Below are 26102 nucleotides of genomic sequence, written 5' to 3'. Positions count from 1 at the left end.
CTCCCTTTGACGCCCACCTTCCATTTGCGGACCATTTCCTTTTCTAGCCCATCCCAATTTGGACACTGTAGATACGTTCCCACAGCCGCATGCTACGTTCCCGTGATCGCCATGCCCTTGCCTTTTCTTTCTCGCCCTTTGTTCTCTCTTTGTCATCTTCACTGCCTCGCTCTCGCGCCTTGTCCTTGGTTGCTAAGCAGCTCCTCTAGTATATAAGGACCCCCTTAGGCGCTCCCTAGTCCCCATCTCGACCTCTTGGTCATTGGGACTAGGTGAGTGACCATAGCGTTGTACTTCCCCTCGAGTGCTAATGTATAACTTGGTCATTGGGACTAGTCTGTCGCTGTCTGCGTGAAGACTAGCTTTCGTCGGTCTCGTGCCTTCGTGCCGACCGCCGCTCTGCCCCGTCGAGTTTTCTGATACGTTTATCCCTCTTACCCTCTCTTCCCCCCTTTCGGCTCCTCGCCGCTCGCCTACGAGGTCGTCGCCGAACGACGACCCGAGTCTACGCGCCTAGTCGCCGCGACACAGATCACACATCTAGAGGCTTCTATAGGATCACTCACCGCAACAATCGGAGACATCCGGAAGCGCGAGGCGGAACACTGTCTTTGTGCTGCTTCAGATGAAGCGGACACTTACCTGGAGCTGGCTCATTCTATGGCGACCTCACCCACAGACAACCACTGGCAGACAGTACAGAATGAGCTCCGTATAGCCATCACACATTCCGAAGATCTGGGTCTACAGGTCGACTCACTTTGTAAGGAGAACCTTGCTCTGCGTCGACGCATCGAGCGGTTCCCTAGTCAGCAGGCACGTGCTATTGACAAGGCGGTGTCAGCAGCGACAGCAGCTGTCATTGCAGACTCACCTTCGAGAATTCTTCAACTCAAGGAGAGGGGTGTCGTTTCCGAGAGCGTGCGAATGCTGGTGCGCGACTTGATGTCTCTTGGAATCCACACCAAGCAGATCAAAGAGGCAATCATTCGTATTGCAGCCACAGCAGGAATCACCGTTGAAGGCGACATCAGCGAGCGTACTGAGCTCCGAATCATGGGCGAAGGGAAGCTGCTGTCAGAGTGTCAGATAGTCGATGAGATCAAAAAGGCAGATAGTAAGTGCTAACGCATCTAGGAACTAATTTGGACCACTTACAAGAGTTATACAGGCCTGACGCTGAGTAGCAATGGCACCCATCATCGGCACATCCCACACGAATCTCGCCATATACAACTCAACACCTTGAATGGTGAGAGCACCACACACACACTCGGTATCACTACTGCGCCAAACCACACCAGCAACGTTCAAGCTGAGGGATGGAAGTCAATAATTCAATCCTTTCACGACACGTACAATGCGAGCCCTCTTGGACAAGAGGAAGAGGCTGATGCCCGGCTGTTCTGGACGAAGGTCTGCGGAATGATGACCGATCATGCCGAGGACCAGAAGAAGCTTGCAAAAGTCATCCATGAATGGAAACTCGCGATGTCTCGCGAGTTGCGCACGGAGAGAGCCGTAGCTCAGGCACCCCTTCCGGAACTCCTTCTGGCGCTCGCGGAGGAGACAAATGCAGCGGTGGCACGGGCCGGTGGTGCAGATGCTTGGAGCCAGCTCTCTTCCGAAGAGATCAAGACAGAGAATCTGATGATACAACAATCAGTCGCAAACCGTCTTGGAGAAGAAGCATACAACGCACTACCGGACACCGAGCGTCTCGTGGCCAACATGTTCATCCACGGCGGATGCTGCATGCACAAAGAGCTCAATGCGTTCAAAGGGGGGAATACTCGGATGATGGCTTACTGGGCGACGTCCTCATTTGCAGGACCCATCCTGCTTATGAACCGAGACAATGACGCTGCTGCGGCTGCTGGCGCGTCGACCGCACGGAAACGGGCGCTTGATATATCGCGCGGCGGAGGAGTCAAACTTGCAGAGCTCGGTGGATCTGCATTCCGCCACAAAAATGACAAGAAGGGTCAGCAAGACTCAGCACGATACTTCTTTGAAGTATCGCTACTAGGAAAACTGCTTACCTTCCCCGATACCAGCAACACACGCTCTGGATCGTACGGTGATGCCGCATCAGTGCTTGTCGCATATCTTCACCTGTTCCGAAGACTCCTAGAGCTTATACGCGACAAAAAAGACTCTGGTCAGTTAAACCATCTCGAAGAGAACGTCTACCGCGGCCTACATGACTATCCCACTCTCGCTGAGCTATGTGTCCTGTCCCTCTACTCACAAGCTATCAGTCATCCTTACATGCGTACGGTACGCTCACCTGAGCGTCCTAACTACCTCACTCTTGTCGACTTTCACCACCACCTCATTCAACACGTTCAGAAGCTCATTGATGACCCCGACCTCCTCCTATCCCCTAGCGCCTTACCTGAATCAGCAACCTTGGATGGACAACCATGGGACTCACCCGACGCTATTGCGGGCATCCGGAACCTACAAGCGAACCTTCCATATCTTCGTCCCCTTCTAGTCGAGTTCCTGCAGGGTGCACTTGTTACATGGAAACGATTCACCATTGAATTCGCCCCTGGAGGTGTTATCGAGAGACTCACCGAAACTCAGCAGAACCTTGCTGCGATGCCGAAGAACAACGACCGCAATGAAGGGGGGCTGGGATTCTATAGAGGTGAGAAGAGGAAAGCACCTAACATGCCTATCGATCAGCACAATGCTCGGGTGATGTGGAGGCAGAACAATACCTCGACCTACGCTCAGACTGCACCTCAAGCCTTGCTGGGGTTCGTCCGAGGACTTGCACGAGAGAGGGAGGGCGAAGGGCGGGAACGTAAGCGGCGACGGGAACTTGCCGAAGCAGAGGAGTCCGAGGCAGCAAAAAAACGCGTTCACCGTGACGTTGTCCAGGCAAAGAAGACAGCACGATTCGAGAGGCTAAAAGGCGTGCGACCGATCCTCCGGCTTCAGGACTTGAAGAAGGCCAAGGTGACAGTGGCAACCCTAAATGAACAGCTTGATTGGCATCGGGAGTGGGTAGATACTGCTCACCGGAACCAAAGGGAGATCCCCACCAAAACTAAGCTGTCGAACAAGAGGCGTATGCTGAGGGCGCTCCGGAGTGCAGTGCGGCGGTATAACACAGATAGCATGCTGCGGCAGGGCGCCCAAGAACTGTTGTTGATCGCTGGAGTGGTATGGGATGAGGCCATGTACACTTACAATTTTGATGAGCCGGAGGAGGAGGGTGCTGAAGAGGATGCAGAGTCAGATGGTGAGGACGAGAGAGAGACGGGGGATGCTTGTGGAGGGGGCGATGGCGGCGCGATGGACATGATCGATGGTGGGAGACGAGAATAGGCTTCTCTTTCACACCTAACGTAACAGCTGTCAGCAAACATCTATATCAGGTTTTGGTCAATTCCGAGACTCAAACTACACCTTTGCACCTTGTCTGAACACAGTTGCGAACTCCAAACCTCCATATACCACCCCAGTCCATGTCGGAGTACAATCTAGATACGTTTTCGATCGAGTTGAGCTCGCGTAGATGAGAGTCGTTGTTTAAATCTGAGCGCTACCGTTATGTAAGCAGAACATCGGCTAGTGGGCGCTGCCTATCCCCAATAGCAAACCAGCACATATGACTGAGGGCTGTGTCAACTGCGCAGGATTTAGATATTTCATATGCGGCATTGGGCGCTCATTCTATGAACCAATCGAACTTGGGCGTCTTGCCACTGCCAGCCGGTCCACCCTTGTGTCCGCATTCATATCAGTGCAATGCGTAACGAGACCTCCCGTAGAAGACGCGTAACCTCTGATCGAGCTTGCGTCTTGACGCTGGACTGGAACATACCTTGATGATTGACTCAGAAGTTGGATCGCTAATTCGCTGTATGGCAATCGTCTCTCAAAACTAGCATCACTAGCACTTCGTGACTCCGTGATCCCTACCAGACTAGATATCTGCGCTGCTATCGAATTCACTGACAATTCGCGAAAGAGGCATCTCAGAGAACGATGAATCCAGGCCTGACTGAGTAGTGAGGATCGAACATGTACAGCACCAATACATTCGGAAGGACAAAATCAATCTATCCTTGCAAGGAACCACATAATCCTATGACATCCTAATGGAACTATACTCATGGGGCAGTGTCGGGCTATCAGGGTTTCTAGTAAGTACTCGAATCCTCTCCAGCATATCAGAAGTTCATCAGAACGTCAACCTACGCAAGGAAGGGTGCTCCCTAGGCTAGCACAGGTCTTGACTAGGACTGGTTGGCGTCACTTCGCACTGGCTCTGATCTCACAATCTAGCGACTGCTGGCGCTCCGGACTGCGCGGTAGTGTGGCTTTCATTGATAGCGAGTACGCATAGACAGCTTACATCATTCTCAATGCTTTTCAAGCGCATTCGCGACTACTAGACAGGCACTGGCAGGACCAGCTCCGCAGTACAGCACATGGTGACAACGAGTTACATATACTCCTTCCTCAGGTGAATATGTCCCACCGCAACGTATGGGCTGACCACAGGAAACAACATGAAGCAAGAGAAGGGTGCAGTCGACACATTGTCTGCTCCTAGGCTAGACGGCTCTGGCTAGGAGCCTCTTTCAAGTTCGCGCGGCGGTGCGTCTCGTCCTCCCCTTCGTAGTCCATTGCCCTTGTGTCATCGTCGGCCCCTCACGCATCTCCCTCATCTTCTTGCTGAATCTCAACGGGTGGAGCAGTCATCGTGTCGGAATGAATCACAATGCGTATGGAGTACCTCGATGGCCCCGCGAGGTCCAGCTCCTTGCCTTCCAAACGATAAGTGATACCTTTGTCCAGAAGTGACGGCCACCATGGCTGGCGATCTGACCACGACACCTCGCCAGTGAGCGAATCGACGTCCCTGGCTGATCCTACGAGGCGCTCCGATACACTGAGGTGTGCGCCCATTGTCAGTCGTTGACCATCGCGTCTCAGCGTATGTCGATATTCGATAGCGATGGTGTATTCTTCGCTGGACAGCGTAAGCACATGACTCATGGGGTGGTGTCGATCTGGACGCCGGAGGTCGCCGACGTACCCCTGGGCACGTAGAGCCTCACGAGTCTTCCGCAACAGTGTCAAGGCAAGCCTCTTGTGCGGCAGACTGCGGGCTATCTCTAAGGCCCGGGCAGCGTGGTTGGAGTGGGATATGAACACCGCTTTGAGCTTGATGTGCGGGAGACAGCGCGCCATCGTGGCTGGCGACAAGGGTAGCAGATCTGGCCACCAGGCTCCGACGGGCTCTGGGTCGGGAGAAATCGCGATGCATCCGGGATACAAGAAGTCGATGCCCGATTGTGAAGGCGGTATATGGCAGACCCTCCCTAGAAGGTGGTCAGGATGGCGGCTATGTTCGCAGCCGAGGATGGCGAGGTACCAGTGGGAGAGAGGCAGACCGTCATGACACCTTGTCGCCTCTGGAGGGAGATAAGCGGAGAGGGAGTTGACAGGTAGCTGTGTGCGAATACCATGCGGCGTGAAGGTGTACTCAATCGGGGGAAGGGGCGAGAGCTGAAGACGACGGCCGACGTCTTCGTGAGGAACGTGTCTGACGCCGCTGGCGTCCTCGAAGCCGTCGAGGAAAGCAGCAAACAAGGACGCCTGTTCCACGTATTCTTTGCAGGTATACTGGTGAGCTCCAGGTCCCGGACGGGCGGCGTCAAGTTCACGGTGAACATGGAAGTTCTGCAAGACGCCTCCCCAAGCGAAGAGGCTCTGGTCCGGAGTCCGCCGCATGATCTCCTCCTGCAGTCGCCGCAAAGCGCCCTCACCCTCGCCGTACAAAGTCGGCATATTGATCCCGAAGATCCCCATGAGCGAGTACGCCTGGTCTTCGACTCTACCCGTCTGTCGTTGAGACGCCCACGAGAGCCGTTGCGCCACAGAGAACTCGTCCAGGGCCATCTCGTGCCGCAAGGCTTCTTCGCTGATCCCGGTGATCTCCTCGAGTACCCTTGCGAGGTCGTGCTTCGATCCAATGAACTCCCATTCTCTTGACAAGAACCGCAAGTCATTGGGCGCGATGAGCTCCTGGAGCGTCCACCCGCGTTTGAACCACCGGCTCCTACCGAAAGGCGACCATTTGGAACGAGGTGTTTCGACTGACGCAACGTCGGCTAGATATGCGTAGCAAACGTCTGCGCCTGCGTACCATGCATACATGCAGTTGATAGCTTCTGAGAGCTCGGAGCTGCTAGCCTTGTCGATGCAGCATGAGTCTATCCAGATGTATCGGTAGCCCTCCGCACGCGCGACTGCACATGCCATCCGAACCTTCGGTGAGAGCCTGGGATCGTCCCAGAAGGAACGAGGGAACCTCGCAAAGCGGAATAAGCGCGAGAATGGCGTGAGAAAGCGGGAGAGGTGTCCTAAGGTCCGACGCAATACCAGGGAAGGGAGTTGTGATGGTCGATCCTGGGGATCTGAAGAGAATTGATAGGCCTGAGGATGACGAAAGATTCTGGTCAGCTTGGGTTGGCGCTCCGGGTCGTATCGGCTCTGGAGCCCCTTGAGCTGATCGTACGTCTGCTCGCCGTGTATGTGATCCCAGGTGTGCGATAAGATGGCATATATCGTCTCCCGAGGATCTTTCTCTACGAACTGACCAGTTTCTGTGTCAAGGAGTCGCATAGTGTTCGCGTCTTCATCATATGAGTTGGACCATTAGCCTACTGAATAGAAGAGAACGATTTGTCTGTGCACCTACAATGAGCGTAGCTTGACTTCGCAGACACCTAAGTCACGTCGGAAGGAGCTCTTGTTGGACGCCCAATGGATGTATGACCCTTCCTCGCTTGTCGAGTATTGGGGACCAGGGTGAGGCAGGAGGAAAGAGCATTAAGTGACTCGTGAGCAATCTTTGATGTACAGAGGCGGTGCCCTTATCTTCTGGGTCAGACATCCCTTCCCACACAGCCATTGTACAGAAGATCGATCCATACCAGCATTCATTCCGTTGCCACCTGCTATAAGGACACATTGCAGCCGGTATTCATGTACCGACTGAAGAACATGATGTGCATACGGTGCAACGCAGTCCACCAGGGTGCCAGAACGGTGGAACAGGATGGCGATCCTGAAGACTGCGGGATCGCAGAACTGTATAGCAAAGGGCAAGAAAGGTGCAAGATGAGCCCTTCATGCTCCTGACATCGGACGGAAGGTCTCCTCGAGCCAGTCGAGCCTCGCAAGACACTGGTCCATCTGAGCGGCGCTCAGACCCTCGTTCCCAGGCCAGAACTCATACATCACCAGTCCGATCTGCATAGCGGTGACGACGGCGTCGAGGACGTCATTCCTGTCCCGCAGCTCGGCGGGGAGGCTGTCCACGAACCCGCGCCAGAAGCCCGCGGCCATCGGGGTCGTGTTCTCCGTCTCGTAGTCGACGCGCTTGCGGTTGACGGTGGAGAGGAAACGGATGCACCAGCCGTTCGTGCCGAGCGGCAGGAGCGAGGCGGCTTCCCAGTCGACGAGGGCCGCGATGTTGTTCGCGTCGTCTAGGATGATCTGCGTAGACAATTAGCCTGTAGAAATGTTACGCTTACTATGGAGCACACCTACGTTCATAGCATTGACGTCCTCGTGGATGAGAGCCAACGAAAGGATCTTAGTGGCGGGAGCTCGTGACACGAGCTCTGAAATCCGGCTGCGGAGGGACTCATGTGGCTCATCTGAGAGCGAGCGCGACATGATGTATTGGAGCCGCGGAAGGACGTACGTGTCGACCATCGCCGCGCTACTCTCCCCGAGGGCGCAGAGCGCGAGGAGCCTTCCGATCTGCATGGCGATAGAGACCAACGCATCCGTCGCGAGTCCGTCCTTGTTGCACCAGACCGTGCCGTGCACAAACGGCGCGACAAACGCGAAATGCGCCTTGGAGGGCGCGGTGCGGTGCACGGGTGGCACCACCGCGCCGAGTTTTGCACGGGCCAGGGTCACCTTTGTAGTGTCGATCTCGTTGTCGCGCAGCTGGACGACCTACTCCGAGCCGTCCTCCATCTCGACGACGATCGTCTTGGAGAACATGCCCTGCAAATCGGTCATATGCGCGGACACGGCGGGCGAGCCATGCCAACGCTCTGCAACCGTACGTGCTTCTGCGAGAGATTGTTTCACGGACAACTTCTCGATGAGAGTCGGCATAGGGAGAGCAGATAGGATGCTGATTCAAGTCTCTGCCAGCGAGAATCAATGAGACGTTTGAAAGGATCCGAATCGTGGTCCCAGGTAGGATCAATGGTCATCAGGGCGCCCTTGGCAAAGCAACCACAGTCACAGATGTGCACAGAGCTCACCTTAGTGAGAACTGGGGAGACAGTATGTGACCGTAAGAGGTCAACCGGGTGCCGCCACAATTCTTACTGGCGAAGCAGGTTCAGTTCTGGGAGCATGCAAGCGCGCGCTACGCAAGTTCAGAATAGGCGCACGAGGATTAGTGCTCGCGCGAATTTTCCGTGCGGCATTCTACTGTGCACGTAGACACATACTAAAGCTTGTGCGTTCCCTGGGACTCTCTGTGCGGAACTCTGGAATGCGGCACTGTGATTGTACACGCTACACTACACCCTACAGTGAAGACTTCACTCAGCAGGACTGCCAAATATTGTCAACGGTCTCGCTTTGAGTCTGCACGTCCGAGTCGCTCGGCTGTTCCACCCACGAGGCCACCAAACGCCGCGTCTCGCGCATACCTGTCGGCTTCCCTCCCGTGTGATCGCCTGTCGGTAACGCGACCTCCTTCAAGCTTCACGCCTTTGCCTCGCCCGACCGGCAGTCCCAGGACTACACAACAAGAGGGACGCGGACGCTCCTCGGACGCCAGGTCCTCGCGCGCTCAGAACATGCTCATCGCTGTCTTATTCCGCTCCCCAGTCCGTGTGACCGTCTCGTGACAAGCAACTAGTACCAACAGAAAGCACTAGCACAAAGAGGTCTCAATCAGCACCGGAGCGCTGTCGGACTCCGTCGCGCGTGCGCGCACATCCCAATGCGGATAAGCGTAGAATAGAATGGGGCTATGGGGGCGAAGTACCGTAGAAGGTCTGCCACCCACGTCACGGTAGACGCGGCGGCAGCGCGGGCGGGGTGGGATTCAGAGTTGAGACGCGTGAATCCGGGCTGCGGCCGTCGACGAGTCCCCAACAGACGATCGTTCGTGCGCGAGCGCAACTCCGGTCGAGCGGCGGTTCGACGATCTCGGGGGCCGGCGTCGGATTCGATCGCGCACGCAACGCCTTGTTCTCGTGAAGAGAACGTCAGAAGAGAACGTCAGGGGCGAGCTGGGTTCTTGAGCGATGGCCAGGGAGCAGAGGCGCCACGAGGGTTCGAACTTTGTCATGATTAACAGCTTCGTGATGATGATGAGCTTTAGAGCGCGTACATACTGGTTAGCGAAATACGTGTAAGTAGTAGTCGTGCCGGGGTCATGAGACGCACACTGGGTAACGTGCAGGGATGTGGGACGCAGAATGCAGGGGGTATGTTACAGAATAATGATACAGTGCGATGGGAGACGAGATGAGAGCGGATGAGAGGGGTATGTATGACGCCGTACACGTGCAGAAGCAGAAGAGAAGAGCACAATGCCAGAATCGGATGCGAACAAACTACAACACGCCCAACGCCCCGGGCCAGGGCGGGAACCACATGGTGCAATCAGAAAACGATCGTTCGGGCTCCGAGCTCGGGCTTGCAGCAGAACGACGGAGACAGCGAGGAGATCATACGACGTGGAGCAGTCGCGACAGCTCCTTGGGCTCCGTTGTCCGTCGGCTGAGCATGCACCGCGCCCAGAGCAAGAACAATGAGCCCGCGACGACTGACGTTCCTCCCAGGAGAATCATGCCAAGGTACGACCCGCCCTCGGACTTGAGGATCGCGCCTGCTGCTGGCCCGCCACACAACGCCCTGTCATTCCCAATCAAATCAACGTCAACGCCAGCGCTCAGCCGTGCATGCAAGCGAACCCTCGGCTCAAAACAAGAAGAGAAGGCGACTTACGGGAATGAAATGATACTGTACAACACGCCGACGCGCGTCCCGATCTCCCTGAGCTCTGATATCTGCGCGACGCAGGGAATGATGAGCGCATTGAACGCGCCCGAGAAGAAGCCGTAAACGGCGGCGAAGAGCATGATTGCCGTGAGGCTTGTCGCGAACGGCCAGAAGACGAGCATGGATAGGCCCGTGAGGAACGCGCAAGGTACGATAATGTTATACCGGCCGAGCGAGTCGGACAGCACGGGGGGCGCGAGCCGGCCGAGGATCCCGCCTGCGTTCATAACGGAGAGGACATAGAAGGCGGTTTGGGGAGGTATGCCGTGCGCGGTGGAGTAGTCGACGATGTAGAAGAAGGGGATGAAGAGACCTAAAAGGCTGGTGAGCTATGAAGACCAGAGCTGGAAGCGGATATATGCGTACCTAGGCATATGAGAATGCTTCCGATAATGACCAGGATATAAGGAAGGTCGCGGAACATTCGCGTATTCAGCCACGGTTGGCTCTGAGTCGGCGTCGAGATGTTGCTCGTCACCGTAGCTATTGCGACACCGCATAGGGCGAGCGTGATGAATCCAGTAATGCGCACGGTCCACGCGAAGCCTAACCGGCTGAAGAGAACCTGGTACATGATGGGCCATGTTACGCCGCCTGATAACATTGCTTCAGAGCTGGCTTAAAAGGAACTATAGAAGTTGGACTTACCAACTCCTGACCCTGCCATGGCAATGCCAAGCGCTGTGCTCCGGTAATTGTGGAAGTGCGTGGAGATTGCGGAAAGACTCGGGTAGAATCTAAAGGCAACAGCAAGTTAGATGAGCAACACCGCGGAGAATACTAAGCCGTCACGTACACAGTTCCGATTCCCAAGCCTACCACGATGCCTTGCGCGAGGATGTACTCATAGTATTGTGACGAGATGCTCGTCATCATCGTGCCGAACACGAGTATGAGCGTGCCAACGATCATTATTGGTCGCGGTCCGTACGCATCAAATAATCGGCCGACGAAGCCCCCCTATACGCGTACGTGTCGATCAGTCATCTCCGCGGACCGCATATAGGGGCCCGAACTCACGCAGAAGAAGAACACCCATAGTTGCAGCGAGCCTATCCAGGAGATTGTCGACGCGGGCAAGCCGTTTAGCTGGTGCTCGCTGTACCACGTTTGAAAGGAGCCAAAGGAGTTCAGCTGCCCGAACGTGCAGAAGAGCGCGAGAAATGCGCCGAGGACGGTGAGCCATGCTCGCGCGCCGCCGTCCGGGCAGGACGCGCTGGAGTCGGCGACGGAGGGCGGGTGTGACCGTGGTTCGTCGACTGCGGTCACCGACAGCGTCACCGAGGAGTCGTCGTGGAGCGGGAGCGTTGAGGATTCTTTCGTGAGACACTTTTCGATGTCGGCCATCGTCATGCAGGCCCAGCAGAATGGCGCGGTTGACGGAGGGAGTGTAGACAGCGGGGCGGGGGAACGGGTGCTGAGTAGACATGGCGGATTATATGGAAGGCATATATGGGAGGCGGGAGCGGAGCGGTGCGCCTGCGCCGCTCTCGGGAATAGCCTCGTGTAACGTCAATGGGTCGAATGGCGGGCGGAGTGTCATGACAGGTCGTTGGCCGATCCGTTCTGTCGCCCGAGACGCGATCATGACTCGGACCTTCTACATGCGAGCGATGGTTGCCGGGCAGGAGGCCGGCGCAGGAAGCCACAGCTCGCCCGTTCCTAGAGGCGGGAGAAAGACTTGCCTGGTAATTCACGTCATCCTCCGAGCCACGGCAGTCAGAGAGGCCGACTGGCCTCCGCGGAAACGGACTGCGTCTTGGAGGTCGTGGGCAAAGAAGGTTGAGAATGGAAGCCAATCATCCGCTGTGGACGGAAGTAAGTAGCAGCGCCCATCGCATAGGGCACTTGGCAGCTGTGGGAATCCCGCCGAATTACAAAAGAGGGCCGCCTCCGAAGAGCGAGGGAAATATTATGAATATCGCGCCGTCTACGCAAGACATACCGCCTTACGACAGTCGTTCTGCGTCTCCCGCTGTGCATCACGACACGCTGGTCAGGGTGGGCTTGCATATCCGAGAGATCCGGGAGGATTACGCTCCAGTGTGCTCCGGGCTTCCGGCAATGTCATGTAATCGAAGCTGCTAACCAAGGTCATGGAAACAACCGCCACCCAACAAAGTTTGGGCCATGTCGAGGACGCTTCATCCCTTAACGTTTAACGTCCACCTGGCGAGCATGAGAAATGCGCATAACGATGTGGCAATGCGAGGGAAAGTTGAAGCTGTCAGTGTCATCGATCAGCTGCTCCTTCGAAACCGACGTTAAGTGCGGGTTGTATACACACTGCCGTTGCATGCCTCAGGTGTAGATGCTACGTTGTGCATGACGAAGGCTGGCCAGCATTGATTTGAATGCGCGACGGATGAACGGGCGGATTGGGGAGGAGCAGCGAATCTCGCGCTCCTTTGCACGGGCGGTGCAAGTTGATCGCATCTCAGATTTTGTGCGCGATGCACGGGCCGAAGCCTCGCCCGTCTGCCGGCGCCACACGGCCGTCCTTGTTCGACTCCGGGGCGGGCCTCTCTTGCGACAGGCTATTATGGAAGACGGTTGGGCGAGGACATATGGACGACCATGCTTCTCGTCGTGCTTCCCCCGAACTTCCCTCTCCCTGCTTCATCTCGCCAACTATGGCCTCCACTGTTCGCCCTGTCTCCTAGACCGACTGCTACCCCTGCTGTTCCCACCGCTGCCTGAGTGCCCGGACCGCAATGTAGTAGACTCAACATCTCTTATAGTCTCTCGTTCAGGCCTTCTCCGAGGCATCGGTGGCGACCGTGGGCATGCTTTATCTTAGAAGGAGGCCGTGTTGACTCGTCATCGACCTCAAGACTTGAGCTTGTCTTCTGCGCAGAAGAACGCGGATGAATGTATGCGTCTCTCGTACTCATCTCTTCCATACTTTATCTGCACGCGACATCTGTGCATGAGAAAGCCGTCATATGTATCAGCAATGCCTCCCCAGACACGTCGTGCAAACCCTGTGGTCGGCAGCGCAAGACATGTTCTACTGCATCCCGCACATGCTCAATGCCGGCTTCGGTTGAGTATTTCCCGGCCTGCACGATCTGCCCGGCTTTCCAAAACTGAAGTAAGTTTGATCCGTGGACCCGTCGGCCCCATCATCAACCTGACATTGAATGTATTCTCTCGCACTTGCCACAGCTCCCGCGTATTGCTTGCATTCCTCCAGCCTTCTCGGGCATCGTGGCTGGGCATCACTCAAATGATCGAGGCAGATGCGAATGGTGCAGGTTACCGAAGAGGCCAGGATGCCACGATGCGTCTGCCACGCATATACCGAACATTCGTTCCTTGAAACCCTTGGGTGCAGTATCCCGGCCGACCTATTGATCCATGTACCGTACCGTAGTACCGCCACCAAGAATCAGCCAAAGCGATGTTTGCAAGGTTCGTGCGGCCTATGATCAGTCTGTGATATTGCGAATCTCACGGTATATCCGTCACCGCCTTATACGCCCAGACCCACCTTGCTCCCTGTGTACTGCCCATGTGCGTTTCACGTGGCTTGGACCTCGTCGAAACCCATGAATGTATGATGTCTATCCCGCAATCGTGCCTTGCCTCCAGGTCCCTCGCACTGCAACCTCCAGATCTCGCGTTCCCGCCTCAGTTCCATCGAGCCACGCTCGGCGACTCCCGTGCTGTGGCCCCTGATATCAACGCGGCACCGAGCTCAGGCGGGCTTGCGCTGTGGTCAACGAGACGGCGTCGCATGGGAGATGCGGGGCCACACGGTGTACCGCCCATAGCCTTCTTTAGTCTTCGGCCGAATCAAATCGTGAAGGGCGGTCGTATCATGTGTGAGTTTATGTTCCTTATCAAGGTCTCGTCGTCGAGTGGGGTTAACGCTAGTGGGCTGACTGACTGCTGCGTCTTCTGCTTCCGTGGGGGAGAATGAGAAATGCCTCGGAACAACACAGCTGTGGTACGATGTGACGTTGTGGCGCTTTGCCCTGGTGCCAGACCATTCGGACGTCGCGGAGCTGTCGGTGGCGGTCGAGAACTGTTCCGTCCATCTTCGTTTCTAGTTCGGGTGGTTGTCATTCAGCTGAGGAGAGGATGAGCGTCAAGAACGTGCGCTATGCTGGCCAGGCCAAGACGGCGCAAGAAGGCGAGCAGCTTTGCCAATGGCGTCGAGAGCTCGTATGTGTCCACATACATGGTGACTTCGGTGCTGTTTGAATGACATGGGGCAGGCCTGGGTTAGATCAACGTCTCGCACAAGAACAGCGCACTTCTCCAGGCTGTTTTCCGGGTACAGGCGGCATCGAGGTGCGCTCGTCTGTAGATCATGATCTACCCCTTTGGTAGCGTCATCACCGCTGGGTAGCCACCGACACTAGTCACAATACCGCTAAGGGGAGTGCGGAAATTCACATGTCTAGTGCTCTACTTGCGGACGCGGTGTTCGGCAGCAGCAACAGCGCCGCAAAAAACTTCATGGCGATGCGGCTAGCGACCCGGTACGACAAGATCTGCATCGCAAACTCTGCACTTACGCCTTACTGCAATCACCAGAGAGAGACAAGCCTAGCGATAGTTCATTTCAGGTGCCATGGTCCATGGCAATCTTGGAGCATCCATCACGTTCATCCGGGACCCCGCTCTGCCAGACGCTTATTCCTCGAATGATACAGGTAAGACATCGCAATCTCGACGTCTGTCAAACCCTTGAAGGTCAATAGCGAGCCAAACATCATTTGAGCGCTGTCGGAGAGCTTACCGCTGGCAGTTCCATGTCCAGTGGAGCGTGACTGCGGGCACATGGCGTTCGAGTTGGAACCGTCCGGCTGTTCAGCACAAAGGCGATGGTACGTGTTGATAAGCATCACGTTGTGCAGTAGGCCACGCCACTCGCATAACTGGTCTCTCTGCGCGAGCGTACGTACGCCGCCCCTATCACAAGTCCAGAAGTGGAGTCATCGTGGAAGCGTTACGAACTGAATGCGCGCAATCCGGTGATAGGGCAAAAGCAAGGCGAGGACCGGAAGAAGTGGGGTTGGGAGGGCTCAGTACCTGTGCGTTGCGACCATCCGTCCACCCTCTGCCAACGAAGGCTAGGGAACGGGATGCAAACTGGCCGCCATGTGGGTACAATTGCGTCCCTGGGACTCGTCTCTTGCTCAGGCGGTCAGGAGTACGCCCGGCAGTATCCCCGCCGGTCGTCAGAACTTCCCCGCCTCTAGAGCGGGCGGATGCCCGCAACACATAGGTATAAGGGATCAGATGATTCTGATGCAAACACAGCGTGCAGGTGTACGTAGGGGCGCTGTAGTGATGTACTGAATGCGAACAGTGTAGAGCTGGCCGAGGGTGACGACTGTCAGCATGGCGGCTCGCGTATAAGGGGAGGCAGGGGGAAAGGCTCAGCGTGGCTGTCTGCGGTCATCTGTTTGAACCCCTCCTCTCTGCCGCGGGCGGTCCTTCGCGGGGAGACGTTCGCGAAAGTATTTTGGAATCAACGTGTGGTCCCGACGAAGCAAAGAGACTAGCCCACCGCGAGGGTCGAACTCGCTTCAGATCACCCAGTCAACCCCGTACTCCTAAGAGTCTGGCGCTCTATCCGTGAGCTAGGCGGGCGGTTGCGTTCCACTGTATTCGCATGTCAATTCTGCAGAACCCAAGAGGGCCACACGTCTAGAGCGTTTCGGTGCGGCTTCGTTGATCTGACTGATCGCACCTCTTGCCCGACTGGCATCTGATCATTCACAGCGGGGTGTTACATCGGAGGCTACAGACAAAAAGTACTTCATTCGCTATGTGATATTGCATACGAGATCACAGAGTGTGCTGTGAGAGGATCTTTCACGACCTTGGCTCCCAAACGGGGTTGTTCGTCGCGACGGTGCCTACACCTCCGTCCAAGACATCGTCAACGACAAGCTCCAGGCTCGGAGATACAGCAGTGCTGTTCAGCGCCCAAAGGGCAACCGCCACAGTACTGCGATTTGTATGTGAATGCTCTGGCTTTCTGCAAGGCGGAGTGCACTTACTTTTTGCCGTTGAAGTCTAGGATGCCAGGGTGTACAGGGAACTTTGTCTGTGGACCCCGGTTCGCCACGCGCTAGCAGAACACATTTAGTCCACCTGCTTTGCGACAAGGACGTATCCCTTACCTTGCCGTATTTCCATCCATTCACGAACAGGAGGGCTCTGTACTGCTGCGTATTCGTGGTCTCGAACTGGAAGCTGACGAATGCATCGGTGTCCTTCGGGAACGCCAAGTCGAAGGTGGTCACGAAGAACCCAACACCTGCGCCACCACTAGGGAGACCCTCGGATATATCGCGCGCGGTCCAGCTGCTAGTGTCGAAGCCAGGAAGATGCCATCCTTCGCGCTCGCCGAACAGTCCGCCTTCATTCATCACACCACGAACCTTGTCCGGGAAGCTATGTCGACCTGCATCAGTGTCGCTCGCAGAGGAAGGGATGGCCAACCACTATCTCACTTGGTGTAGCCGCCAACCTTGCCTTGCACCTTCCAGGTGTCGAACGTGCCACCGTTCAATGAGAACCCTGCGATGCCTCGGGGGGACTTCTCACCCGAATCTTCGTCGTTGCCCATGTTATCCTGGACGACAGTCACAACATTATCTTGTCCTGGGATGATCGATCCATCGGGGAAGGGGAAGAGAGCGTTAACGTGATCACCACCGTTGAAGGCAGTGCTGATAAATTGATCATTAATGAAGACGGAGGCGGCGAAGCCTAGAGGAGTAGATGAGTACGAGTCAAACTAACATAATGAAACGTATTGACTTACCTGAACCCCCATAGATAGTCAGGTTCGCTCCTGTCTCGGAACCAGTGGCGTTGAAGTGGCCGCGGAACAAGACATGACCCTCGCAACTTTACGAAACTTAGAGGCATGTAGACGAGGTTTATACAAACACGCTTACAACTGATAGTCGCACCCTGAAAGTGATTGCGATGAGCAACTGCACACGCCAGTGCGAGTAACGGCGGACATACCATATAACACTCTGCCGTCACCAAACAGAGGCTGCAGATTGATATTCGTTGTCGTCTTGTTAGCGACAGTCCAGGCCGAGTCGTCGAACCCAGGTTGGATCTCCGGAAGACTATCGTTGAACTTCCACCCCGTCAGCTTCGGTACAGTCACTCTGCGTACGTTCGCGTTTTGGGTCAAGCGACCAGTGAGGAGTGCTCCTGAGCTCTGCACGCTGACTGGTGCACCGTTCCAAGTCACTCGCTTGACCGCGGACGGCGCGACGACAGTGAGGGGAACAGAAGCATTCAAATCGCCACGGAGTGCGAGGGTGTTACCTGATATAGTCGCATTTCGGACAAGGTTGGGGCCCCCAACGAGGACGGTCGTGTTCGTGCCGAACTGCCAGAACGACTCGAAGCCGGGGACGGTGTTCCGGGTCTGAGACTTGACTGCTGGCGCCCAGAAGGTAGCGGCAGTGACAGGATCAGCGAAAAGGATGAGCTGAGAAGGGGAGTCCCAGATAGTGAGCAATTCGTTAGAACCGGGCTGCACTGCGACGTTCGTGATCCCTTTCCCGACGGTCGAATCGGAGAACTCCAAACGTGTGGAAGTCGAGCGCGTGCCAGAACCCGCCAAGGTGAGCGCAAATTCGTGAGATTGGTTCGCATCACCGAAGAGGAAGAGCACATCACGCTGGCCGATTGTACCAGCGAAGAAGATCGAGGCGGTGGTATAGAGCACGGAACCTCTCGCGCCGAAGGAGTAGTCGGTGATAATGAGCTTGCTCTGCCGTCCATTGAGCGCAATGCTACCTGTTGTCGGTGGAAGGGTGAGCGTGCCTTGGGAGGACGGGGCAGTGAGGGTGAAGGATATGTTGGCCCTATCCGTCTGTAGTTAGAGGGCATTGTGTGCTAGAAGCATAGGATAGAAACGTACGTAGAGGTCGAATCGGCTTGACGCGTGATGAAGAACTGAGTGCTGGTGTCCGGGTTCTTCAACAGAGTAACAAAAGCAGCGCTGCCGTTCAATGTCACTTCAGGGATACCCGTGCTTGTATCTCCGATCCAATCGGTCTTGCGGAACTCGGGCGAAGAGCGGAGGAACAGTCCTTGGCGCTTGAGCTCGTCGAACTTAGCGCTGAGAGCGCGTGTCTCGCGGATGGATGAGCCGTAGTCGTAACTATTGAGAAGTGAATGAGAAGACCATTGAACATGGAGCGTCCGGAAACTTACCTGGTGTAGACCCCAGGGAAAGGGAAACCCCCCCAGCTCGTCCCTCTACAAACGATCGTTAGAAAACGCAAGGCATGTCAGGGCACGGCGGTATGCTTGCCCGTATAGCATGTAGTATGAGATCAGTTTCACGTTCGCAGCCCAGTTCTGCTTATAGAAGACGTCTTCGAAGTCGGCGCCAGTGAGCACCTCGCATGCATCATAACCAGGTCCGGCCCAAGGATCAAATGCGCCTCCTGCAATGCGATAGGTGAGTTGACGAAGACCAGAAGAAGATGACAGACGCTGTACCTTGGAATTCAGGCATGTACCAGGGCTCGGCTGGGTCGGCGGACTCATGGTAGGAATGATAGTTTGTGGTGACGCCTGACCAGCGAGTAGGGTTCGAGCAGTCAAAACCTTGCGGATAGGCATCCTGCATTGCATGTTAACAGGTTGCATACGTGGTGTGAAGGCTACTGACGAGTCCATAGATATCAACGGCGCCCGTGCCATTGATGAAGTTGTTGCCCTCTCCTGGATCATTGTATGTGCTACAGGTGATGGAGAATGATCAGAGGAAGAAGCATAGAGAGGTCGTGAGCTTACAGAGGGATTACCACACTCCCGTTACGGTATTGCGCCTCGAGGTCCGCGAAATATGCTTCAGATGTATCAAACTGACTGAATTCGTTGTCTGATACAAAGTATTAGCCCATTGCCATTGGACGAGCACTACTGAACCTCGGATACTCGCCGACTTGAACGACTAGAAGTCACCCTGAGGTCAACAAACGGCTCAATGGAAGCCACCAAAGCTATCACGTACAAAGTACTGGCCCGCCTTCCGTCACTTGGTTGGGTACAACGGCGTCAATGATACCTGAGATATAGGGTTGGTAGGCAGCGGTCCAGTCGGATGCATTCGACCTTAGCGCCCCAGCGACTTCGCTGGTGATCCAGTGGGCAATGCCACCCGCGGTCGTCTCAGCGTTGATCTACATAGCAGTTGAGTCGTCATTTACTCCATCTTACACCAGAGGTCTTACGTAGGGTCCTGAGTGATTACCTGGTCAGATATACAACAAAAGGGACACCGGGGAAGGAGACTAACCAGGGCGAAGCGTAACAAAGATACCAGCCAGCTTCGCAGCATCAAAGATGGGCTGGAGTGCACGCCAGTCGTTGAAGTCAAGTACACCACGTGAAGGGTTAGTCGCGCCCACTGTAGAGACAACCCATGAGTACTGCGATCGAAGCTGGTTGAGCGCGCTTCGACGTACTATGGATGTAGATACTGTAGCGGAGACATGATCAGATGACGCCTACAAGCCCCACAAAGAGGCAACACACCTGACACCATTGAGCCCCGCAGCGACCATTTTCTGGAAGATATCGAGCCAGAGGTCAGGTACCGGGAGGCGGAAGGTATGGAATTCTCCCGAACTGGAACACAGTCATCGCGAGTCTCCGTAGTAGGTACAGGAGCTACGTACTGGAGGAATATGCGCTGGTCATGCACGAAGAGAGAATAGTTATCCCATTGTACGACGTCGGACAGCCCGTTCGATTTGCGAGGCGGATCGGCTAGCGAGGCCAAGGTTGCAGCCCCTATAGAGAGCGAAACTGGCAACACGGAAAGAACGAAGCTCAGGAGGAGGAGGGCATGAGAAGCCCACAACGAACACTGATGCCAGAGCATGACTGCAGCAGCACGTTGTGCAACACTGGCCAGGTGGACATCAGCGTCGTTCTTATAGCGGAACGGGGAAATGACGTACGTGCGTTGACTGCTTCTGTGAACGAGATATTCCGGACTTCTTTAGGCGAGCGGGCCGCCGGTATGTTTTGCGTTCTCGGTGAGGGCCCAAATACGCGGGAACATTGTCCCAAAGACGGCCCCAACGAGACCACGTACGGTGACGCCTGACGATGTCATGTGCAGTTGGGATGAGTAGAAGGTAAGCCTCATAAGCTTTCCCTGCTTGGGCCCTTCCCAGTATATCGAGGTACCTGACAATATTCTGATATGCTCCACGCGGGGTTCTGTGGCCTAGAGAACGCCGTTCCTTCACGTGGAGCGGGAGCCTGTTCAGCGGCGGGCTTAAATCCGCCGCGCTGCTTTGTATAGCAGAACATCAGAATCAAGGACGTAGCATCTTTCAGACTTGTGGAAACGCTTCTTGCGAGTATCGGGGGTACGGAAAGATGGGCGAAAAACATAAAAGAAATTGTGCGAGAGAGGATGCCTGTACATGACCTGAGCCTGCATTGGAATTGGAAGGGATGATCGACTTCTTGACAGAGAAGAATTGTTGCCGGCATCAGCAAGGCTATGGCTAAGGTGCAAAGGGCCTGGTCATGTGGGGCTCACCGGATTTCGGCTCCTGATTCCCGGCGTCGCTGTGAGGCGGAAGACAACTTGGGCGATCTCAGTTGGAAAATCGAGGGGATCAACGAGATGTTTCATTGCGTGATTGTCATGCAGTCCTTGTGTAGAGCACGCGCAAGCCCAACGTGCATAGTTTCAGCAAGGAGTCCTTCAGTTCGTCCTTGGCTCAGGAATCGATTGACAGGGTTGTGAAGCTTTGAAGGTCAGATCTTGAGCAGCACTTGAAGTGCCGGGAGAGGACAGTAGATCGGAATCTCGGTAGATACCGTAGCGCCTGTTATGCTCGAGGCAGTCGCACTGTCGCAGACCGCACTCGTTCGCCCAGACCATAAGCATTGCGACGACACACGTTTATCCCCGCTCTCTTGCGATATGAATCTTGAGGCGACCTTGGGACCGCTCACGAGTGGAAGATCAGATGCCAACCAACGTGTCCGAAGCATCACCGCGTGGACCTCGCCAAACACTCCGCTCTCATCCGCTGGAATTCGCGCGTCATCCATTTGCCTAGAAATCGTACGGCGGTAGGCTGGTGTCGTGATACCTGGACAGCTCAACGACGGCCCGTACTGTGTGCGGACCGCGGAGTCAATCACTCATGATCACCGTCCCGAGGTGAGCAAGCTCCATGAACGCCCTTGTCATCATTACGCTTGCCGCCTTGCATGGGCGCAACATCAGGTCACGATCGCGAATGGGCTTGAACCGAGCGCTGCTCTTCTATCCCGACGCTGTTCGCTCGATCCATCAGTCGGACGGGCTATGTCCTTAGGGTGCTGTCATTCATACTGCTGAGCAGGGTATGGACCTGACACTGGCTGCCGATCCGCTCAGAAAATAGAACAACCTCACTGGTCTCATGCAGTGGGGTACTTCCACGCTTTTCCTTCGTGATCAGCGTATGTTTCTATAGAGTGCGTCATTTCGTAGTGCTGTTCCCACTAGCACATGGCTGAGAATCTCTCGTCACCACAGCTCAGGAGAGTTTCACGTCTTCCGTCTCCCTGTTCCTGACCTATGACTGCAAATATTCCATCTGATGGCTGCTGCGGGTCTAAACGGGGTTAAGTGCGTATGTCCGGGCCGTTCCTCGATGAGACTGCCCAGGCCGGCGGCAGCATCTATATCTACCGTAAGAGAATGCGTGGTTACATATGTCCCGGGTGTCCGAAGGACTCAAATCCTGGTTTACTTTGGTTGGGTGGGAGACCTGCTGACCGACGTCATCACTTCTGGCATTCTACATAGACATTGTTCTCGACGGCACTGATATCTTCGCCCGACCGGCATTCCGAATTTCGACCAAAGAAAAATTGATGACAAGGAGAGGCACGGAATGACTTGTCGTGAAAACATGAGTTTTTGAGAACAAAGTTATTGAAACCGGGAAAGATGGCGGGCTGTTGCCTCCTGCCTCCCGCTCTTATCTACTTTTCTCTGGTCGAAAACATTGGAATGCCTGCCGTGTCGTGATATACTTACTTGCGTAACACGGAATCCGGACCGGTGCCGAGACATCGGCAAACATGAAGGTCACGGTCGGGACACGTTTGACTGCTTTCTGCACTCCGGGAGATTAATTCATTCTCAACTTCCATATATTCGCCTGATCTGTGTGGATTCATGACGTGTTCGATCGACTCCGCAACTGCAACTGAGATGGCAGGCGACGCGAATGCACTCTTCACACTCCGTAAGGTCCGTCATCGCCAGGCGGGGCACTATGGTACTGTCCTTCGGGACCAGACGGGTAATGATGGGAGTGCCGATCTCAAGTATCATCATCCGATGTAGAAACAGGTCCTGCGAAAGGCTTTCTATCCTGCATATGCCAATACATGGATACAACAAATTGATGACTCGACAAACCTGCAATCCTCCGACTCTGACACAGCAATGGCTCTCATGAACATCTTTTTCATATCGAGCCCCGGATGAGGCTAGGCAAGGTCTAGACCAACAAGCGATGTAACAGAAGGACACGAGACTCACCTTCATGGCCCTAACACCGATCTCCCAGCGTTTCAATGTGACCGGGCCAAACGAGAGATTGTGATGCCGGTCGTATCCCGGATGTACCGATGACATCGGACTGCCTTTTCTTTTACAGACGCGCGACCCGAAAGCAAGGAGAATCACTTACCTCACCGGTCTGCGAGGACATGGGCAGGTCGTTAGCGCTGCTCCGGCGGTCACACGCACGACTTCAAGTTGGCCTACACTTCACCGGCCGCTGCTCAACCGGTATTTCGTGCTCTTCCGACCGGTCACCGAAGAGCACGGTACCATTGAGAATTCGGCCTCAGCATGGTCATCGGTGGTATAAGGGCGAGCAGACGGTGCCAAGTCTAGTACCAACAAGCTCAAGCCTTCAGTCCAATCGCCTGACACACATCTAACCAACAACAGAATGCGGAGTTTCTTCATCCTCGTCTCCCTCGCACTTTCTGCTCTCGCGCAGCAGGCGACCATCATCTCACCTGCCAATGGTTCGACTATCGCGGCTGGCGACGAGATTGTTGTGAATGTTCACCAGGATGTGCGAAACCTATTCGCTGAATCCATCGTATCCCTTTCTGACATGTCTCTCGTTAGGAGGCTGCCACCGACGATGTGCAAATCGCCATCGTACTCGGCATCGATCCGTGTCTCGGTGGTACCTGCCCCGCTCCCGGTGCGGATGGCGTTGGCACAATCCTTGCGAAGTCGCTCTTTGACCCTCAATTCGACCCGAACACCCCGCAGGAGGGCCTGCACCAGTTGTTTAACGTCACCGTGCCGCAGATAGAGGGCCCGAGCGTCCTCAGTCTAACGCACCTGCAGATGGTTGGGGTGAGTGGAATGCCATTATTCGACTGATTGCTACTGACCGTGCCTTCATTTGGATGACAGGCGAACAAAAATGCGGCCCTCGAGACAACCGGTATCGTTGTCAACGTGTCCGCGTAGCTATAGAGAATCATTAGGGTGTACCAGACAAAGCAGCATCTGCAGTACAACATCGCAACGCGTATCCAAATGATGACAATCCAAGGCCGTGGAAGACCGAGGTCAATTAGCCATATATACGGGTTGTAGAGAAGATGTAACAGCACGGAGCATTTAGCTCGATTTGTTACATATACTCCGTCTCGTCCATGTCGTCCCAAGGCCAGTGAGACATGATCTCTTCTCGTTCCTCCACCGACTCGGCACCCGCCAACGCCTCCTCCTTGGTCTCCTTCAAGAACGCCACAGCATTCTCGTAGTCCTCAGCCAACACCCAACCCTCCTCCCCGACGCCGCACATGCCCTGCAAGATATTGAAGCCCCTTTCCGCTTCGCTCAGCTGTTTGTTCAGCACCGCTGTCTCGCGTAGGTCCTTAGCGTCGAATTCGATGGGACACGGCACGCCTCCCCCCGTGAGCTCATTCCACTTCTCCGTGACTTGGATTAGCGCAGACTTCAGATCCACAGTCTCGCCCTCCCACGGGGCACGAGCTTGTTGGAAGAGACGGCCGCGGAGCGCGTAGAAGGGGTCTGTGAAAGCGGCGTGATGGAGCTGGTTACACTCCTCCGTGCTGGCGACATAATGGTAATGGACAAGGCGACGACGATAGAGATACTCCTCTCTGGCTCGCTCAGCTCCATTCAACTGGTCGAGGTTCTCTGGTAGAGGGGGCAGCGTCATGGCCTGCGAGACGCTATCACCATGGTTCTGAAGGCGTTGGGGAATGCCTGCAAGGAGATACATGGGCAGGATAGAGGTGTGTTGCCAGTCAATTAGCCCGACGACTTTGCAGTCGGAGCCAGGCGACTTCGACACCATGATGTTATTCTGTTGGAGATCTGGATGGCGGATGCAGAAACGACTGAGACTGGGGTCTCTGGGGACTAGTGACGATATAACGTCGAGGTACCGCTCCAAGTTCTCGACGTGATATGACGGCGACTGCGGCTGATACTCGTAGCTGGGCCTCCTCTCACGCCGCAACGGCAGGATCGGTTGTCCGAACTGCTTTAGGTAAGCCAGTTCTTTACGCGCTGCTGCTATGAGAACTGCTTCGGCGCTTTGGTCTATAATCATCGGTCATGGAGGAACGTTATAATGAGAAGGCCATAAACAACGTACACGGTCCTCGATCTACGTCGAGCTTTGCCCTCCTCCCGTACCACAGCGGCAGGCTTACATCAGGACCGACGCAGAAGCGCTTGTCATCCAAAAGTACGCCCAGCCCCGGGGCGACTTTCTCCAAGTCTTTAGTGAAATATAGGCTCCCACCAACGGGGAAAGACAGTGACATAATCTGTGACTCGAGTCTGGTGAGTTGGCGGACGACGGAAATGAGTTCCTGGTTCTCTAGGCTAGGCCAAACCTCACTGAGCTTGGAGCCTTGAACGAGCTCCATCAAAACATACGCGGTCCCAGCAGCATTGTCCGAGTCAGGCGAGTAACCGTAAATCTGGGGAGCAGGAAACCCAGAGGAACGCAGGTACTCGATAGTGGCAACTTCGCTGGCGACGGCGTAATACTTTGGGACAGTCATGGGGTATGGAATACGGGCGACTATCTGCTGACCGTTGCGTAAACTGACGATAAAGGTACGATTGGGGGCTCCTTTCACTCGTACCACCACCTACGGCAGCTTTCCCACGATCGTCAGCCAATAGGAGCGGGCTACGTCGTGCGGTCAGTTATCCCTCTGGGCGACGGTCTATAGCGTACGAGAAACAGCAGCAATACACACGGACAGTATGATGCCCCAGGACGCTACCAGGCGAGGACCGGCAGCATCGCCACAAACCGCCTTGCAGACAAGGAAGACATCAACAACCGTAGCGACAGGCGCACCGCCTACCAAGCAACTGCGGTCCACACCGGCTACAGCCACCTTTACGGCAGTGGTGGACAAGATTCAGACCATGGATGAAGCTCTCGCTGTCTTGCGAAAAAATCAGATGGTACCGGCGGCTGGAGAACCCACGGCAGTGTCACGGACATTGGACAGATGCCCCTTTTTGCCGCCCATTCCCCTCCCTTTGACGCCCACCTTCCATTCGCGGACCATTTCCTTTTCTAGCCCATCCCAATTTGGACACTGTAGATACGTTCCCACAGCCGCATGCTACGTTCCCGTGATCACCATGCCCTTGCCTTTTCTTTCTCGCCCTTTGTTCTCTCTTTGTCATCTTCACTGCCTCGCTCTCGCACCTTGTCCTTGGTTGCTAAGCAGCCCCTCTAGTATATAAGGACCCCCTTAGGCGCTCCCTAGTCCCCATCTCGACCTCTTGGTCATTGGGACTAGGTGAGTGACCATAGCGTTGTACTTCCCTTCGAGTGCTAATGTATAACTTGGTCATTGGGACTAGTCTGTCGCTGGTTGTGTGAAGACTAGCTTTCGTCCGTCTCGTGCCTTTCGTGCCGACCGCCGCTCTGCCCCCGTCGAGTTTTCTGATATGTTTA

The 26102-nt window shown here is 55.2% G+C and overlaps 7 protein-coding genes and 1 non-coding gene across 8 annotated transcripts in view; 2 read left to right on the top strand and 6 right to left on the bottom strand.

The window, feature by feature from the left end:
- Positions 1-660: 660 nt before the first annotated feature.
- On the top strand, positions 661-3342 carry DICSQDRAFT_71664 (uncharacterized protein; the record flags this gene model as incomplete). The annotated part of the gene is made up of 2 exons (XM_007370865.1): positions 661-1117; positions 1172-3342. 2 exons carry the CDS (start codon positions 661-663, stop codon positions 3340-3342), a joined length of 2628 nt encoding a protein of 875 aa, XP_007370927.1.
- Positions 3343-5721: 2379 nt separating this feature from the next.
- Positions 5722-6348, bottom strand: DICSQDRAFT_93763 (HET-domain-containing protein; the record flags this gene model as incomplete). Its single annotated transcript, XM_007370864.1, has 2 exons — positions 6131-6348; positions 5722-6085 (listed from the first exon to the last, which is right to left on the bottom strand). Coding segments are annotated over exons 1-2 (525 nt in total), but the record flags the coding sequence as incomplete, so codon positions are not given.
- An 813-nt stretch (positions 6349-7161) lies between these two features.
- On the bottom strand, positions 7162-7806 carry DICSQDRAFT_130144 (uncharacterized protein; the record flags this gene model as incomplete). The annotated part of the gene is made up of 2 exons (XM_007370863.1): positions 7162-7530; positions 7585-7806. The coding sequence occupies 2 exons, from the start codon at positions 7804-7806 to the stop codon at positions 7162-7164; spliced, it is 591 nt and encodes a 196-aa protein (XP_007370925.1).
- A 1539-nt stretch (positions 7807-9345) lies between these two features.
- DICSQDRAFT_141328 (MFS general substrate transporter) lies at positions 9346-11463 on the bottom strand. The gene is made up of 6 exons (XM_007370862.1): positions 11098-11463; positions 10874-11037; positions 10726-10814; positions 10444-10671; positions 10024-10390; positions 9346-9930 (listed from the first exon to the last, which is right to left on the bottom strand). The coding sequence occupies exons 1-6, from the start codon at positions 11422-11424 to the stop codon at positions 9744-9746; spliced, it is 1362 nt and encodes a 453-aa protein (XP_007370924.1). The 5' UTR covers positions 11425-11463; the 3' UTR covers positions 9346-9743.
- Positions 11464-15594: 4131 nt separating this feature from the next.
- Positions 15595-15684, bottom strand: DICSQDRAFT_t200. Its single transcript has one exon. It is a non-coding gene; the product is annotated as a tRNA-Lys (tRNA).
- A 132-nt stretch (positions 15685-15816) lies between these two features.
- DICSQDRAFT_183873 (uncharacterized protein) lies at positions 15817-19969 on the bottom strand (the record flags this gene model as incomplete). The annotated part of the gene is made up of 20 exons (XM_007370861.1): positions 15817-16045; positions 16098-16168; positions 16221-16494; positions 16554-16812; positions 16868-16953; positions 17004-17019; positions 17077-17936; positions 17993-18235; positions 18289-18333; positions 18389-18524; positions 18580-18703; positions 18752-18821; positions 18877-18964; positions 19025-19036; positions 19097-19265; positions 19317-19324; positions 19382-19492; positions 19551-19564; positions 19621-19713; positions 19764-19969. 20 exons carry the CDS (start codon positions 19967-19969, stop codon positions 15910-15912), a joined length of 3021 nt encoding a protein of 1006 aa, XP_007370923.1. The 3' UTR covers positions 15817-15909.
- Positions 19970-23069: 3100 nt separating this feature from the next.
- DICSQDRAFT_71665 (uncharacterized protein) lies at positions 23070-23518 on the top strand (the record flags this gene model as incomplete). Its single annotated transcript, XM_007370860.1, has 2 exons — positions 23070-23198; positions 23255-23518. The coding sequence occupies 2 exons, from the start codon at positions 23070-23072 to the stop codon at positions 23516-23518; spliced, it is 393 nt and encodes a 130-aa protein (XP_007370922.1).
- A 256-nt stretch (positions 23519-23774) lies between these two features.
- DICSQDRAFT_113205 (uncharacterized protein) overlaps positions 23775-26102 on the bottom strand; it is a gene marked incomplete at both ends in the record, with an annotated part of 21277 nt that continues 18949 nt past the window's right edge. Inside the window, 2 exons of the mRNA XM_007370859.1 lie at positions 23775-24715; positions 24771-25253. Coding sequence (XP_007370921.1) covers positions 23775-24715; positions 24771-25253 — 1424 coding nt within the window. The remainder of the gene's footprint in view (positions 24716-24770; positions 25254-26102) is intronic.

Source organism: Dichomitus squalens (assembly GCF_000275845.1).
Source record: "Dichomitus squalens LYAD-421 SS1 unplaced genomic scaffold DICSQscaffold_78, whole genome shotgun sequence".
NCBI classification, from domain to species: Eukaryota; Fungi; Basidiomycota; class Agaricomycetes; order Polyporales; family Polyporaceae; genus Dichomitus; species Dichomitus squalens.
This window is presented reverse-complemented; position numbering and strand designations above follow the sequence as displayed.